This window comes from Charadrius vociferus, unplaced genomic scaffold (genome assembly GCF_000708025.1).
Source record: "Charadrius vociferus isolate BGI_N301 unplaced genomic scaffold, ASM70802v2 scaffold356, whole genome shotgun sequence".
Lineage (NCBI taxonomy): Eukaryota > Metazoa > Chordata > Aves > Charadriiformes > Charadriidae > Charadrius > Charadrius vociferus.
Window position 1 is genome coordinate 1631653 of NW_009648717.1, and position 15917 is coordinate 1647569.

At 38.5% G+C, this 15917-nt stretch overlaps 1 protein-coding gene across 1 annotated transcript in view; it reads left to right on the forward strand.

Moving 5' to 3' along the window:
* The first annotated feature begins 8511 nt into the window (after positions 1-8511).
* Positions 8512-15917, forward strand: part of ACSBG1 (acyl-CoA synthetase bubblegum family member 1) — a 16262-nt gene continuing 8856 nt past the window's right edge. Inside the window, exons 1-4 of the mRNA XM_009886718.1 lie at positions 8512-8702; positions 10241-10361; positions 12239-12319; positions 15017-15166. Coding sequence (XP_009885020.1) covers positions 10320-10361; positions 12239-12319; positions 15017-15166 — 273 coding nt within the window. The 5' untranslated portion in view covers positions 8512-8702; positions 10241-10319. The remainder of the gene's footprint in view (positions 8703-10240; positions 10362-12238; positions 12320-15016; positions 15167-15917) is intronic.

Here is a 15917-nt window from a genome sequence, read left to right on the forward strand (position 1 = left end):
GCTAGGATAAGTAGAGGCAGCCAAAAGTAAAATTAAACTGAAGTTAATTGAGGCGACTGACAAATTTTCAGGAGCTTCTGTAAACTTGCATGAATTCAGTAGTTTCTGTCAGTTCTTGTCTGTATTTGAGACGATTACTAGATAAAAGTGAAGAAGAGCCTGATCCCATGGAAAATCATAGCAATTCTTGTGTTACCTTTGGCATCACAGCCTACTTACCAGCTGTCAACTGTTGAGGATTTGGCATGCTGGGTAATACTGGAGGCTGTAAAAGAATATGTATACTTTGGTCGTTTCTGTCACATTGTAGCATATGCGTACTACTGTAACTTTAAACCAACTGCAGTGGTAAATTAACCTAGTTGTGCTACCATGGGGCTTAAAGGAGGTTTACCAGCAGAACTTTCTGAGGTTTTTCAGAAGGTTTGCAGCCCTGAGGGAACTCCCTCTTGCCTTGGTGAGGCTGCTGCTGGTATCTAAATTTGCTTATTAAACCAGGGAATATTTGTTCTATGAGACAATTGGAACAAAGACTGCCAGTAGATTTTGAAGAAATAACAGATCAATGTAGGAATCTCACATGCAGGCTTTATACCTATGTATAAAAATATACCTGTATGCCTATATATTTATTTTTAAAAAGACAGGGTTTTGATACACAATAGGTATATTTCCAAGAATTGAACTGCTAGCCATTTGCTTTTTGTTTTTCAGTAAGCAGGAAATAAATTTGGATGGATAAAGGTGCTAATTAACTTCTGTTTTCAAATATTCAGGGTATTTTACTGAACTATTTGAGATACGCGTTGTATATGTAGATGATTACTGAGGCTGTGATTCTGCAGAGTACTTGCTTGTGTGCTCTTGAAGACTCTGACCTATTTTTCTAAGAATTTATCTGGGACGCTGGTTACTGCTGTCAGCTATCTACCCTGCTTCTCTCCCAGAGGTTGCTGCTGGCTGCAGTTTAGAGTAATATGCTGGGCTGTAAACCACAGTGTTTGGGAAGGAACGCACATGCCATTTAGCCACTCCTGCAGAGGTGACCACAGCCTCTGGAAGAAAGGTGAGGTGAAAAACTGAGGGTAGAAGCCATTCCAGCTGTTCAATCATAATTCTCCTGCAAACACAAGTCACACCCCATACATTTTAATTAAGCAGTTCCTTTATTTGTGTTTAGATATGTTCCTAAGTTGATGAATCAGCAGCTTACCATTTAAGTTAGCCTTCGTCTTTTATTTGACTTTGGGAATCTGTGGCACTACTTGGTATCCATTTAAATGAGAAGCAGCGTTTGACTTGGAAACATCACACAGCTATGTAGGTGCTGAATGGTAAAGTGAGGACAGAATGTCAAAAACTCCCAAAAAATCTTTTGAGAGAAGGAAGTTTGGTGTGTAGTTGAGGTGGGTCTGCTTTGTATATCAAGAGAAAAGAAGGAAATTCTGATGTTTTCTAGTTGTGCAGAACTGTCTTTCTCATTTTAAAATTGATATGTTCTGCAACCTCAGGAGTAAATTTGTCTAATGAGGACTGCAGGTTGTTCTGAATTTTTTTCCCCATTCTTTTCTACCAATGTATAGAAGCTCATTTCTGTGGAACCAGGCCACATTTTTTGTTTTTCTAATGCATATGTAAATCCAGAATAACCTTACTGTTGGCAGCAAGCATTATATTGGCTTAAAACTAGTGTAAAGGTAAGAGAACTCAGTCATAATCATTTTATACTGATGGATTTGTAAAATAATATATGTTGCCCGCTGGAGGGCAACTAGTCCAGCTTTCTGCTTATAGGAGGGCTTATGGCTTTGTTCAGCTGAGTTGTGAAAACCTCCAAGGATGGAGATTCCACAGCCTCTCAGTCCCTCTTCTTGGGCTGAGTCACCTGCATTGTGAAATTATCTTTCTGTATCCAGCAAGAATTTTCCTTGCTGCAGTTCCTGTCTGTTGCCTCTTGTTCTTCTGCTGTGTGCCTCTGAGAAGAATCTGTCAGTTTGTGGCAGACTGCAGTTAGATTCCTTCTTTATCTTCTCTTCTGCAGATTGAAGAAACCTGGCTCCTTTAGGGGCTTGCCATACATGGTACACTCCAGGCCCCTGACCATCTAGGGGTCCCTCTTCTGGGCTTGCTTCATTTTGTCAGGATCTCTCTCTTGCACTGTGGCTTTCAAAGCTGCACACTGCACCCTCTTGAGTACAGAGTAGCGGGAAATAATCACTTCCCTTGATCTGTTGGCTTTAGTATTGCTAATGTAGCCCAGGATGTAGTTAGCCTTTGTCTCTACCCGGATGTACTACTGACTTGCATTCAACTTGTCCACCAGGAACCATGGGGTTTTTTTCTGCTGAGCCAGCTGGCATCCAGTTTGTGCTGTTGCATGGGGTTATCCTACCCTGAGTGCAAGACTTATGTTCACCCTTGTCGAGCTTTGAGGTTTATGTCAGCCCATTCTTCTAGTTTCCCAAGGTCCATCTGAATGGCAGCCCTGCCTTTTGGCATGTTGGCCAATTCACCAAGTTTGCTGTCATCTTTGAAGCTTGTGAGGGTGTATTCTATTGTCCTAGACAATAATGCAGTCATTTAACAGTATCATTCTCAGGACTAAACCCCGAAGAATGTCACTTGTAATTGACTGCTGGTTAGTCTTAGAAATGTTGACCGCTGGTCTTGAAGACTAATTATCTTACTTTTTTTTTTATCCACCTGTTACTCCAACTCCATCTGGTCCAAACCTTCCAAGGATGCTGGGGGAGACCTTGTTGAAAACCTTGCTAATGGTAAAGTAAACAACATGCCACTGCTCTCCCTATCTTGGAGACAGTCACCTCATCATGGAAGGCAATTGAGTTGGATTTACCAAGGCCAAATCAAGTCTGTTCATTCTGGCCGGTCTCAGTCACCTTTTTATAGTTCAAAACGATTTCTAGGAGTTTGTTCTGTAGCCTTTCCACAAACTGAGGTGGGTCTGATTAGCCTTTAGTTAATTGAATCTTCTTTCTTCCCCTTTTTGAGACAGGTGTGACATTTGCCTTTTTGCTGTCATGAGCACCTTATCAGATTGACATGCTTTTTCAAAGATGATGGAGAGCAGCCTTGCTGTGACTTTGGCCTGGTCTCCTGGTGTGCACTCTGAAGCGTTCCATCTGGGCCCATCAACATTTTTGTGTGTGTCCAGTTTGCATAAATGGTCCCTACTTTGATCTTCCTCTGCTGTTGTAGATAAAACTCACCTGCCACTGGGCACGGAAACCCAGGAAGCCTGATCTTGTCAGTAAAGACCAAGCTGAAGAAGGCTCTGAGTACATCAGCCCTTTTCATATCCTATGTCTGTAAGTTGCCCATGATATCCTTGGTTCTCTTATTGGTTGCCAGTGTATCTGTAGAAGCCTTTCTTGTGGCTCTTCACATCACTCACCAGTTTCAATTCCAACTGAGTTTTGACTTTCCATTCCTGCATGCCTGGGCAATGTTTCTGTCGTGATGTTTCCTCCTGATTACACACTCTACACGCTTGCATTTTGGTGCGTCGTAATCAGTTTTAGAAGCGTCAGTATTGTTATGAAGCTTATTTTGTAGTTGTCCTGATGCACCACTCCCTCCACGTCACTTTGTAGAGGCATTCTTTGGAGGCTATCTTATTTCTCTGATCGACATTGGTAGTAGTTTACTGATGTGAATAGCAGAATATTTTATTGCAATTCATAAATATTCCCTTTTCCCTCAATGGAAAAGGTACAAGTTTCGATGAACTGAAATATTTGTGTGTGTGTTTTGGGTAATTTAAAAAGATTTCCACTATTTACTCAGTCTTTTCTGTTCAGGAGTTTAAAGTTACATGTTTATTGTGGAAAATTGATAATACAGCAGAAAATCCTCCTCCCCCAACTGTGGCAAAGCAAGCAAAAAGAAGCTGGTTTCTGTATTTTTTTAAAAGAATCACTATTTATATGTTCAGGCTGATACATTCAGGTTCACTTGAAATTTAGAACTTCTGTACTTCTGCTTAATCTGTTCATTGGCACAAGGGGAAGTTCGACACGGATGCCAAGCTCTCAGACTCCAACCTGTATGAACTTAGCTCCAACTCTTACTGAAAAGAAGTTAAGCTTTTGGGGCCACAGACATCTTGAAGAAAATTAAAAAATAATGGGTGAGAGGAGGAATGATGTATTTGTGTTGTCAGCGGAATGTGATGGCATCATAGCTATGGAATCTGGGATGATTACTGTCCATCAGAAACGCCTTCAGCAAAGCACTGAATACCTTCTCTCGTCATTGGAGCACAGTGATGTTTTGCAGGAACTGGCCTATAATCAAGATACTGTTTTGCGAGTTAAATATGAATCAGTTTCAAGCAGAAGTTAAATTATTGGTTTAGTTCCTGCTTCTCAAGGCACATGTATGGAATATCACTTGGACTTACTCAGGTCATGCAGCAGGGCCGTTCCACAATCAGCCCCTCTGTTTGTTTACCTGTCTGAAAGGTGACCTTGGTTCTTTTGCATTTTAGATGAATATCAGAGTTGTTATTCCATAAACATCAGAATTCATTTACATTCCTAAATCCATTCTGGCAGTCATCAGGATACTTGCAGGTCAGGTAGCAAACAGAGAGGAGGTTTCATTCATATATTAGCTTTAAACTGTAGGATTAGTGTATTTCTTCATTTTTTTCTTTTTTTTTTTTTTAAACTAGTACACAATCTCCTTTGTACGTCCCAGAGGTCCAGCAGTTTCAACCAGACTGATTATTCATGCCAAAAAAATATATGGACTTGCTATTTGTTTGTCTGTTTAAAATAATTTTTGGGATCTGGGCTGGGAGACACAGCCTGTACCGTGTCACAACTGTTCAGTCAAACGTGGTGAAAAGGAATAACAATTGGCTGATAAACACATTACAATTTTTGTATTTTTATGTTGTGTATTATTTCAGACTTGGTAGAATGTATTTGAATAACAAATGTACTTTTATAAATCAGTATTCACATGTAAATGGTTCACAAGTCTAGGATTGTGTTGAAAACTTTCAAAGTATTTTTTAAGTGGTAAACAAAGTTTTTAACTATTTTTTGATTGTGGAATTTGACCTGGGAGGGGAGGAGCACTTGAAGAGGCTCAAAGAGTGACAGTCAGAACTACCTATCTGAATAAAATCTCTGCTGGTTTTTGTTTTATCTGACATAATAGTCATCTTTAGAACCAAGTCTTTTCTCACCGTATCTCACCTTCAGTGAATTCATATGAAGGACATGAGCCAAAGCTGCATATTAATGAATGAAAAAGAATTTTGGGTCCAAAGTATAATGCAGGTAGCAGGAGTTTACTGGAAGAGTGAGGAAAGGAACAAATATTCCTCTTTGCGTGCATATAGGGAACTTTCAGTGGCATTAAATACTTTAAGCTGGAATGCTCTTCTATTTTTTCTTATGCTCTCTGTAAACCTATGGGTATATAATATACCACTGCTAATGGTGTATTTAAAGGATCTTTATTCTGATTTCCACTTTGGTTTCAGATGGTACCGAGTTCATTTCCAGCCTGGATGTTGCAGTGAAATTTTCAGATGCTGGTGAGGCAGAGCACCTATTTTGCTTTTCCCAAAGTTTATAATTGATTCATTGAGTATTTAGCCAGGCATTCTTCCCCAGGCTTTTTCTAAGAAGAATGAGCCATCTGTTCAAAATCGCTCTGCAAACTGACAGTGGAATATATTGTTCATGTTGTACTGTTTTTACAATTCTATGGGACAGAATAGTTAGATCTCTAGAGTTATTTGGCTTATTGTCTAGATTTAGGAACTGTTTTTAGATTTACATTCTTCCTGCAAATACATGCAAGAACAGACACTGAATGGGCGTTCAAGTTTATATTCCTTTGCAATATATATTGTGTATTGTTAAGGTGATTCACTGACTCTCTGTGAAACTAATTCTGTTCTTAATCTTTGGTATGAATCAAAGTTGCCTTTTTCACACAGGAAAAAAAAAAAAACAAACCAAAAAAACAAACAAAAACCCAAAACCCAAACAAACATGTAAGGAAAAGCAAAAGGAGACCTAGTTTCAAACTGCATTTTTTGTTTCTCTGTGTAGATATTGCAATGATTGTTTTGTTTTGTTTTTTTTTCCCCACTCTTATCTGTGGAAACTACTGTACATTTGCAGTGAAAAGGTAGTAATTATTCAACTTTTGTAATATTGTTGTAGGAATGTTGCTAATATTTTTGGTTTCCTTGAAGAAAGGTACTCTTTGTTCAGGAGCCTTTTTTATGATAGGTGGAATAGAATTTTGCATTTTAGTTCTGTATGGTATAATATTGTTTTCAACAGAGCAGTCACCCACCTATGCGCAATCACACCTGCAATCCCTTCCATCTTTGTTGGTTTAGAAGCCAGAACATCATATAGAGTTTTTCGTCTGGACTTTGGTGTGTCACTGCAGAAAATAAGCATCTGTCTCTGGTATTATCTCTCATCTTTTTCACACCAGGATTGGGGTTGAGTGCAGAAACACTTGCTTTGCCTTCGCTACTCATAAAATATTTGTTGGGTGATGCTGTTTACACTTTGATAAAGTCTGTCTAATACCTAGAATCCTGCATAGCTACTTGTTTTCTAAACTATCTGGATTTATGATGCCCTTCCTCCACTGACGTAAGCAAAGCTCCACACCTATGTTTTGAAAATCATTATATGCAATTTACACATGAGAAAATGAAGGCACATGGAGATTAAGCAGCTTTATTTATATTTATTGCTATCATTATTACTTTCTGTTTGTCAAGAGAACAAATGCAAGACTGTGAGTCAGGAACATGAATGGAACATAATGTAAGGAATATCTTCAGAAATAGTTTCACAGAATACGGGCAGCAAACTAGACTGGTTTTGGTACTTCTAAGTTTAGTAGTTGTACTTTATCAGCTGATTATGAATCAGCTTTTCTACACAGCTAAGTAGTGAATCTTTTTTTGTTGCAAGAGAAAGTTGGTTTTGTTTTTTTGACGTACATTTGTGAGCTTACAATAGCTTTCTTTGCCTTTAGCTATCTGTGCAGATTGCAAGCCTGACTTGAGGGATGCTGCAAGTGTATTCTGAAGTGTTCATGTAGATCCAGCTATGGTTGATATGTTCATATATTTGCAAAAGTGCTCAGAGAGAGAGTTTCCAGGCCCTCTGTGAAGCAACTAGAGGAATAGCATTTGAGAGGGATATGAAGCATGTTAAACTTTTTGAACGCTCCAGAACTGCTTTTTTCAGCCATTGAGGTACCAGGAAACAGTACAGATACCAGCTGAGCTCTCTTTACAGTCTTTCTTTCTGTAAGTGTAGTAAAAGACAATCATGCTTATTAACTTGTATCAGAAACTTCAAAAAGTCATTTTCTGTTACTCTTAATTCTGACAAACCTAAAGTCTTTGGTCTGAAATTTTCCATCAGCTCTCTGTAGAATATAAATTTTTTTATGTTTATGCTAAAAATATTTCTTCATTTATGAAAGTAAATCTAAGGGAAAAAATGTTGTTACTAAAATGTTCTTGTACTATTTTGTTCAGAAGTATTGGAACTAACTGTTTTGGTAGCGGACTCCTGAGTGTTTTTTTGTCTTCCTTGTGAGAACTCACCTAAATTTTGTCAACTTACTAACCCCTAGATTCTCCAAGGAGTGTATTTATACGCAGCCTGCTTCTTGCTGGTTTTGCAAGAGCCAAGTAGAATCTTTGAGACAGTCATTTGTTGTGAATGCCAGGGACTGCCCCAGTCCTTGGCATCAGTGGTGAGAGTCAAGTGACATTAGTTGGTGCCCTGTGCTTGTTTCCTGTCAAGGAAGGGTAGGAAAAATACAGGGAGGGGAAAGTGAATGGTAGAAACATAGGGTGAGGAAGGCAAGAGGAGAAGAAGGTGAAAGATGGTGCGGAAATAGGGCAAAACAGGAGTGAGTGGAGTGGATATACATACTAGACAACAGGGCAGATGATCAAGGAAAAAAACTGTGGGAAGCAACTGGGAACAGGGGTAGGATGAAAGAAAATAGCTGGAGGGGAAGGAGGGAGGAAGGAGCTATGATAAGCAAAAGGAGTTTGAATGCTGAACAGGGATAGAGGTTTTGGATCTTTCTGATCTCTGTAGCCTTCTGATTCACCAGCTACTCCTTTAGCTCAAGGGGTAGTGGGTTGTGCAGGGCTGAGCATGGGCAAACAGATTTTCCTGGAATTTGTGTTACGCCTGTAACACACGTATTGGCATAATTCTGTATGGTAGCACTTTTATTCAAGATGCGTAACAAAGTGTAAGAAATATTTCTCTCTCTACGTGCATATTCGGTAGTTATAAAATTGAAAAGCCCTTCTCTCAAAAGGTGGGAAGTGCCAGAGTTGTGCTTAGTCCTGCAGCATTTATTCAATCTTCTTGTCTTGTGGTACTCAGTCACACAGTATTTTTCAATGATAGTATACCTTGGTGATAATGCTTTACTTTCCAGAGTCTCTGTGGACTTCCTTTGCTGATGGCAGAGTCAGGCTGAGAATAGATAACTCGTGTCCACAGACTCCCATAACAGTTCATCAGATGTTCAAGGAGAGCCTGGAAAAATACGGATCCCTTAATGCTTTGGCCAGCAAGAAGAATGGAAAGTGGGAGAAGATAACTTTCTCAGACTATTATTGCCTCTCCAGGAAAGCGGCCAAGAGCTTCTTGAAGGTAGACACGGGAAACAAAACTGATTACTTTTTCTCCCTTTGACTCCTTAAAAAAACCCAATAAAACAACAACAAGAAAAACAAACACCCCAAAACACAATATAAGAGGCTTATCCTATTAACTGAACATCAGCGGTCATATTTGTTATGAAAATTGGGTTTGGTCAAAGAGGTATCACTGCTGTCAAGGGAACTTGACTGCAAGTGAAGAGCTGCTGTGTTACACTGACTCACTGGGGCATGGGTACAAAGCTCAGCATAAGGCCTTAAGATAAAAAAAAAAGAAAAATAGGTGAAAGCAGCACTGTCATGAATTTGGTGAGAGACAAATTTTAAAACATTCTAAACATAGCGTAAGGTTAGTACTCTTTATGCTCTTATTCATATTGAAAAGTTCCTAGATTTGGGCCTTTCTGGAGAGCAGAGCTCAACCAGACAGGAGAAGATAGTGGAAAGTTTACATCATGTTAATTGCTGATAAATACTGGCTTTGCTGTAGATATCAACACAGATGTGTGTGGACACGTCTTATCAATACTGAAATAATAAATAAATCGAAACTTTCCCTGTTTTATATTTGTATGTATGTTTCATGCTATAGGTTTCTCTCCAGTGTGCCTATATTATATAACCTTATGCTTATTATTTTTAAGCTTGGTCTTGAACGATTCCACAGCGTAGCAATCCTTGGATTTAATTCTCCAGAATGGTTCATTTCGGCTGTTGGAGCTGTTTTTGCTGGGTAAGATATTTTTTTTTGTTGGATTTGGGTGGGGGGAGGATTTGGGGATTTCTGTTTTGCTAGGTCTGGAAACATAACAAATCGGTGTTTGGTGTCCTATCTTGGAAATTGTGCTGCAGCTGATTAGCATGTTCAGCAGCCTACTGGAGTCTCATAGCTTTCAGTATATCTGAAACAGTCCAGACACTCATAAATTGATCCTGTTTGCTATGGGCTTAACTGTGACAGTCACACAGAAGCTGTTGTACAGTATCTTATCACTGAAAGATATAGGAAACAGATGAGACTCAGAGTTTTATATTAACAATAATTGTCTACAATAAGATATGTTCAAGTAGATGAATTGACAGATAAATATGAAATAGCTGTATTCCTTATGTCCTGATACCTGTTTATACAATTTAGATTTTACCTCTTAAGCTCTTTCTGTGCCAGTGAAATTCATATGGGTATCTGTGTGCAGCTTGAACACAAAAAGGATGTGAGTGGTTTGTTTTTTTTTACTGCTTCATGAGCTAACTCTCACATAGCCTCAAGTGAGTTAAAATGCTCAATCCTAGCCTTTGGCATCTTAGAGTTCAGAGATTAGTTTTTGCAATGTGCATTTATCAGAGATATTCATGTATATCTGAATACTTGAAACAAACGTGACAGCTGTGCTGCTTACTGCCACATCTTCATATTTTTTCACCTCTCATTGATCTCTGATTTATTACTCTCTTTTTTGATACGAAGTGCGTGTATATGTGTCTGTATGTGTGTGTGTGTATATATATATATATACATTTTTGATACAGAGGAATTGTCACAGGAATATATACAACCAATTCTCCAGAAGCCTGCCACTACGTTGCTCATGACAGCAAAACCAATATCATGGTTGTGGAAAATCGGAAACAATTGGACAAGATAATGCAGGTACAAGGTGGCTGAATGGTTACTTAGAAGCCATAATTTTCCCATTTCTCCATACTGTATTGGTCCCAAATACCATATGCACTATCTGTATCGTGAAGCCTTTAATGGGAGTGTTCTTCAGAAATTTGGTGTCTGGTGTTTGAGCTATTGGGTAACTAGCAGCTCTGTTCACTACAGTGTCTGTGGCTCACATCTAAGCAGTTCTGATTCTCTCCAGCTGAGAGTTCACTGGCTGTCTCACTGCAAACTTACCTGGAAAAAAAACATATTTTGATCCCACGTTTATGATGTCATCACTTGATTCTGTTTGGAAAAGCACAGAGCACTTGAATGGAAGAGATTAGGATGATGCCAGTATTGAAAGGCCTTCCATTTAAATAATAGGGATGTTAGTGTTCAGAATTTCCTCTTTTCAAAATGTCATCTTTTCCTTCTTGTAAAATTGACCATTAAGGCTGCTGAGTTTACTGCACTTTGGTAGCATGATGGTTGACATGATACAGGCTGCAACGAGAAAAGAGGCAGCTTTTTAAATGAACAGCCACAGTTTTCACAAAACTCTTTGGCAGCTTTGAGTGGGTTTCTGCAAGAGTGCCATATTGAAAAACTAACTTGACGGCAAGATCCCTGTTGCATGACTTGAAGGAGCACAGGGCAGTTCCCACAGAAGGGCTTCTCTGTCAGTAAGATGTTGAGGGAGACCCATGACTGGAGATGAGTCATCAAACTTGCACCAAATTGCACTGTTTGCTGAAGCAGAGGGGCCCTCCATGATGAAGTTTTCTGCCAAAAACCTGTACCTGCCAGAGAGAAAATATCTGTGGATTTTATTCAAATGTATTTCATATAAGTTTTACATTAATTGCCTTGTATTTTGTAGTTTTGTTTTAGATGCGATTTGGAGGAAGAGTGGGGTGTTTTTTTTTATAAGTATTCTGGAAAAACATACAATCAGACAAGCCTTCTTGCAGTGTCACTGACTAAATACCAGGCTATGCTGTCACAAACATGGAGAACAGACTAAACTGAAGAACTTGTGGGATTTGATTCATACACATTTCAATCTAGAAAAAGAAAAGACAGCTCTGGCCAACACTGCTTAATTCAACTGAGGGTTTTTTGATACTTTTTTTTCTGGAAGAACCCTAAACTGAAATAATATTTCAATTGTTATCCTTCCGATAGTATATACATAATGGCTACCATCAAGCCACTGCTTTTGTACTAGCGCAGGTGGATCAAGTCAGTTTAGAATGTGATTAATTCAGAGGCATCTACGAGGCACTGGATCCCACCAAGCTCAGCAAAATGAATGCTCTGTGCGGGCTATACAAAGCGGAGAAAGAGCTACTGAAAGCAGCAGCCATTGCTGTCTGCCTGTAAGCCTGCAGCTTTATATTTTTATTTATCCTTAAAATGCGTGTATGGCTTCCTTTCCTTTTTTGTTTAAGAAAGAAGAACATTTTTTTAGCAGTTTAGCAGCAGTTTTTTTGAGGGACTTCCTCTGTCCTAATTGGTAACCATAGCAGCTAGCGTCAGATTCTAGCTTGACCTAGACTGTTCCTTGATGTACCCTTTGGTGCATTGTGAGAAAGGAAGCTGAAGAGCCATTTCTGATGGTTGGTTTTTCAATCTTTTGACTGAAAGTAGATTTTCTAGAGCAGAGTGTGTAGTGTTGTGTGTGTCTGTACCGTTCCCCCCTGCCTTGTTGAGCTAATTGGTTATGAGTATAGGGGAGAATATTTGAGGGTGGAGGGAAATGGGAGGTTTCTTGTGACTGTCAAGCTATTATAATTTGGGCAGTATTTTAGTGGAAAAAAAAAAAAAACAACCACACAAGGTATGAATAATGAATTTGTTTTAAAAAAATCCAACAGATCTGGAATCGCTTGCCATACCTGAAAGCTGTTGTGCTATATAAGGACTCCATTCCAGAGAGACATCCAAATTTGTATACGGTATGTGAATGCTAGAACTGAGTTATAATTCATGGGGTATTATTTATTTGATTAATTTCTGCTATGTAGAATGTCTGCCATTTAGAATGCATTGCTGTGTTCCAGCAAACACATTCAAAAGCTTCATCAGCTCTTCTGTTTAATTTGCCTGTAACTTCATGTTTGATACTTGACATTTAAAATTAGAGCTGCCTTGCTTAACTGTCTGTCTTGTGTCTTCCTGGCTTTTTACTTGACTGGATTAACAAAACACCTATAGGCTTCAGGTGGGAATGTGTACTCTCAAACTGTTAAAAATAAAAGTTGTTCACTGGTGCTAGTGAAAACTGAATTGTGGTTAGTTACACTGAATCCAAGAACATGAAAATGCCTGTACTTTACAGTTGATAGTTGCATTATGTTTGCACCAAATATTTCTGGTGATAGGCGTCAAGTGAAGAGAAGTAACACAGAGGAGCACATTTTTTTTAGTATATGTAGAATCTTTGTATTGCATGTTAAAAATAAAGCAGAAAAAGGGATGAAGCCAAGATCAGAAATTTCTGAGTGGTAGAAGCCTAGCCTTTCATTTAAGAAATACGAGGACTTTAAGCAGAACAGATTTTTGTAAATATGTTATTCCAATATATTTTTAAAATATAATTGAAAATAGCTTAGTAAGAATACAAAAATTGGAGTTTTAAGTGGACTACAGATTATTGGATTCTGGGCTGAAAAACTTCCACTGCGAGGAAAAAAGATATTAATGAAGAGTAAACAATGTAAAAGTATTTTAAAAATACTTGCAATTTTGATACGTACTGGTATAGAGTATGTCTTGCATCTCAGTACAATAAAAAAAATTAATACAGGAATGATCTTATTATTTATATTTCTTAGTAAAAGGAATAAACGCGAGCAATTAATTCTGGAACAACATTCACTTGCTGCAGCCTAAATGCCTGAGAATTGATATATTTGAAAACATCCCTCTTCAGGTGTTGTGTTCGACACATTTTCTTAATGGAGAAGGGTAGCTGTGAGAGTATCTGACAGTTGACATAGTTTGTTGTCTAAAGAAAAAATTAGAGATCAAATCACCAAAGGCAGAAATAATTGTTTATTAAGGCTGATGTAAAGCAAACCACCCGAACCACATGGCATTTGGTAAAAGGGATTTGTGTTACAAGTTGCCAGCTAATATGTAATGAACAGTTGCTGCAGTAGGGGCAAAGCCCTAGTTCACTGGTCAGTGCATGTTTCCAGAAGGCAAATGCAAAGTCAGTATGAGTGTGTGACTGTTTGTTTGTACCTTTCGCACTCTGTGGAATGGGAGCGCTGTCTGTTGCAGGTACTGTTCAGTAAACAAAGCCAAGGCAACAGATTCACAGTGGCTAACACATTCTAGTATGAGAATTCAGTAAGGTCAGGAAAACAGAAACAACTGCCAAGTCACATAGAAATAATTACATCCTTGACACCTCCAGACTTTAAAGGAGCTAGGGAAACTGATGCATCCACATGCTGTGGGAAGGGATAGGATGTGACAAATTCTCTACTTGCTACAGAGCTGCGCATTGTACTGTCTTTCTCTTCAGAGATGTGGTTTGTTCAAAGAAAATATAAAACTGATGACTGGTAATTAGAAGAATCCTTAGGATAGTGATGCCACCCCAAAAAAAGCAAGTGTATGTGCCTCAGAGGCTAACTATTTTAACCTTAGTAGCACACTGGCAATGGCAGAGGTCTGAAGGAAATGGTGAACTCCCCATCAAGCACAGATTCTCCTTTTTTATCTCTGCTGTCCTTCGCATCATCCCTTTTACTGCTATGTGGTCGTAGGTATATGTCCAAGAAATCATTGAAGAATGGAGGTGCTGCATCTTGCATTTGAATGACACAGTTCTGTAGTGCTCTATGAATCATCTGATTCCAATGGGAAACAGACAGTTTGGTTATTGACTCTGGAAAATTTTGTTATACTCTAGTTTTCAATTAGCATTGAAATCAATGGTACACTTAGCAGCACATCAGATGCATGCAATAGAAGTATCTGGGAACAACCAATGTAACATAGAGGATCAGGTTCAGCATTCTTCTGGACCAATTTGTGTGGCACAAAAGTCCAGTATCATAAAAGGTTTAGCTCATTCTAGATTGAGCCAGATTTGAATGGAAGTTGTGACCAGCATCATATGCATTGTTTGCTATAAAATAGCAGATAATTTGGGCAAACATTCACACATCTAGATGATGATGCTCTTGCAAAGAAGCTTTCATCCAATTGCTTTATATTTATATAGAGGAGAAGGAATTCTCGATGGAATGTCACAAGTGTACTCTTAAAAATGGTACATCCAGATTCCTTTAAATAAGACTCAAAATCATTCTAACAGTGTGAGTAACAGAATTTTAGCCTCTGTGACTTGTCCACAGTATCCATCTTGGAGGAGGAATAGTGTTACCATTCTCTTCTTAGACACTGAAAAGGCTTATGGCAGCGCAATTTTAGATAGCCTATTTACAATTCACACATGAAGTTCTAAGCTAGTCTTACCATACTTCTCACACAGGCAAGACCTGGCAAAACTTGCCTTGGAAAAATGTTCAGAGCAAGGCACTGAAGTTTTCTGTGTTTTTTGAGACTGATAAGGTACTACATCTTTCCCACTTGTAAGAAGTCATTTGATATCCTGTGTTTTCTGTTACGTGTTCTAGATGGAGGAGTTTCTGGAGTTGGGAGATGACATATCTGATACTACTTTGGATTGTATTATTAACTCCCAAAAGCCGAATCAATGCTGTGTACTCGTATACACATCCGGAACAACTGGGAAGCCAAAAGGAGCCATGCTGAGTCATGACAATGTATGTACCTTAGGGTCTTCCTTTAGCATAAAAATAGCAAAGTATGAGGATATTTATTCCTGTGTTTTGAAATTACTAGTGCGTACTAGAGCCTTGAAATCCTTTTGCTTTTGCAACGTGGATAGTGTACTATAAAGCAATATTCAAAATGCAGTCGGCTATTTCTGGTAAGTATAAATATGGTAACGAATGAAACTCCATTCAAACTAGCACTTCACCAGGTCGAACAGTTTGTTGTGAATATCAGTTTTTTTATTCACTGGTTTTCTTATGAGATATAATGCATATTTTCATAAATATAATTCACAGATTGCCATAAAGTCTCCCAGGTGATGTCACAGGTCATCTTAAAACAAATGAATCGTATATATCAGCCAATCACTATCAAAACAGCCTGATAGACTACTTTTGCAAATTTAATTAAAATTAGGGGTGGATGTTTGGGTTTTTTTTTGCTTTGGCATTATTAGATTCCTGGACTTGGGTTTCTATATCTATATCATTGCAAACAGAAAATTTTCCAGTGATAGAGAAAAGCAAACTCATTTGCAAAAAGGACTTTCCTCAGAGGTCTGCTAGCAAAGATCTGGACTGTAGTTGTTTTGGAGTTTCATATATTTAAATTGTTTTAAGGTTGCTGAGGGGGAGTGGAAAGTGGTAGGGAGCTTTTCTGAACATACAGACAATCTGTGAAAGGGCTGGTCAGAGTGGTGGCCTTTCCTCTTAGAACAATGCAGAAACTATTGCAGAT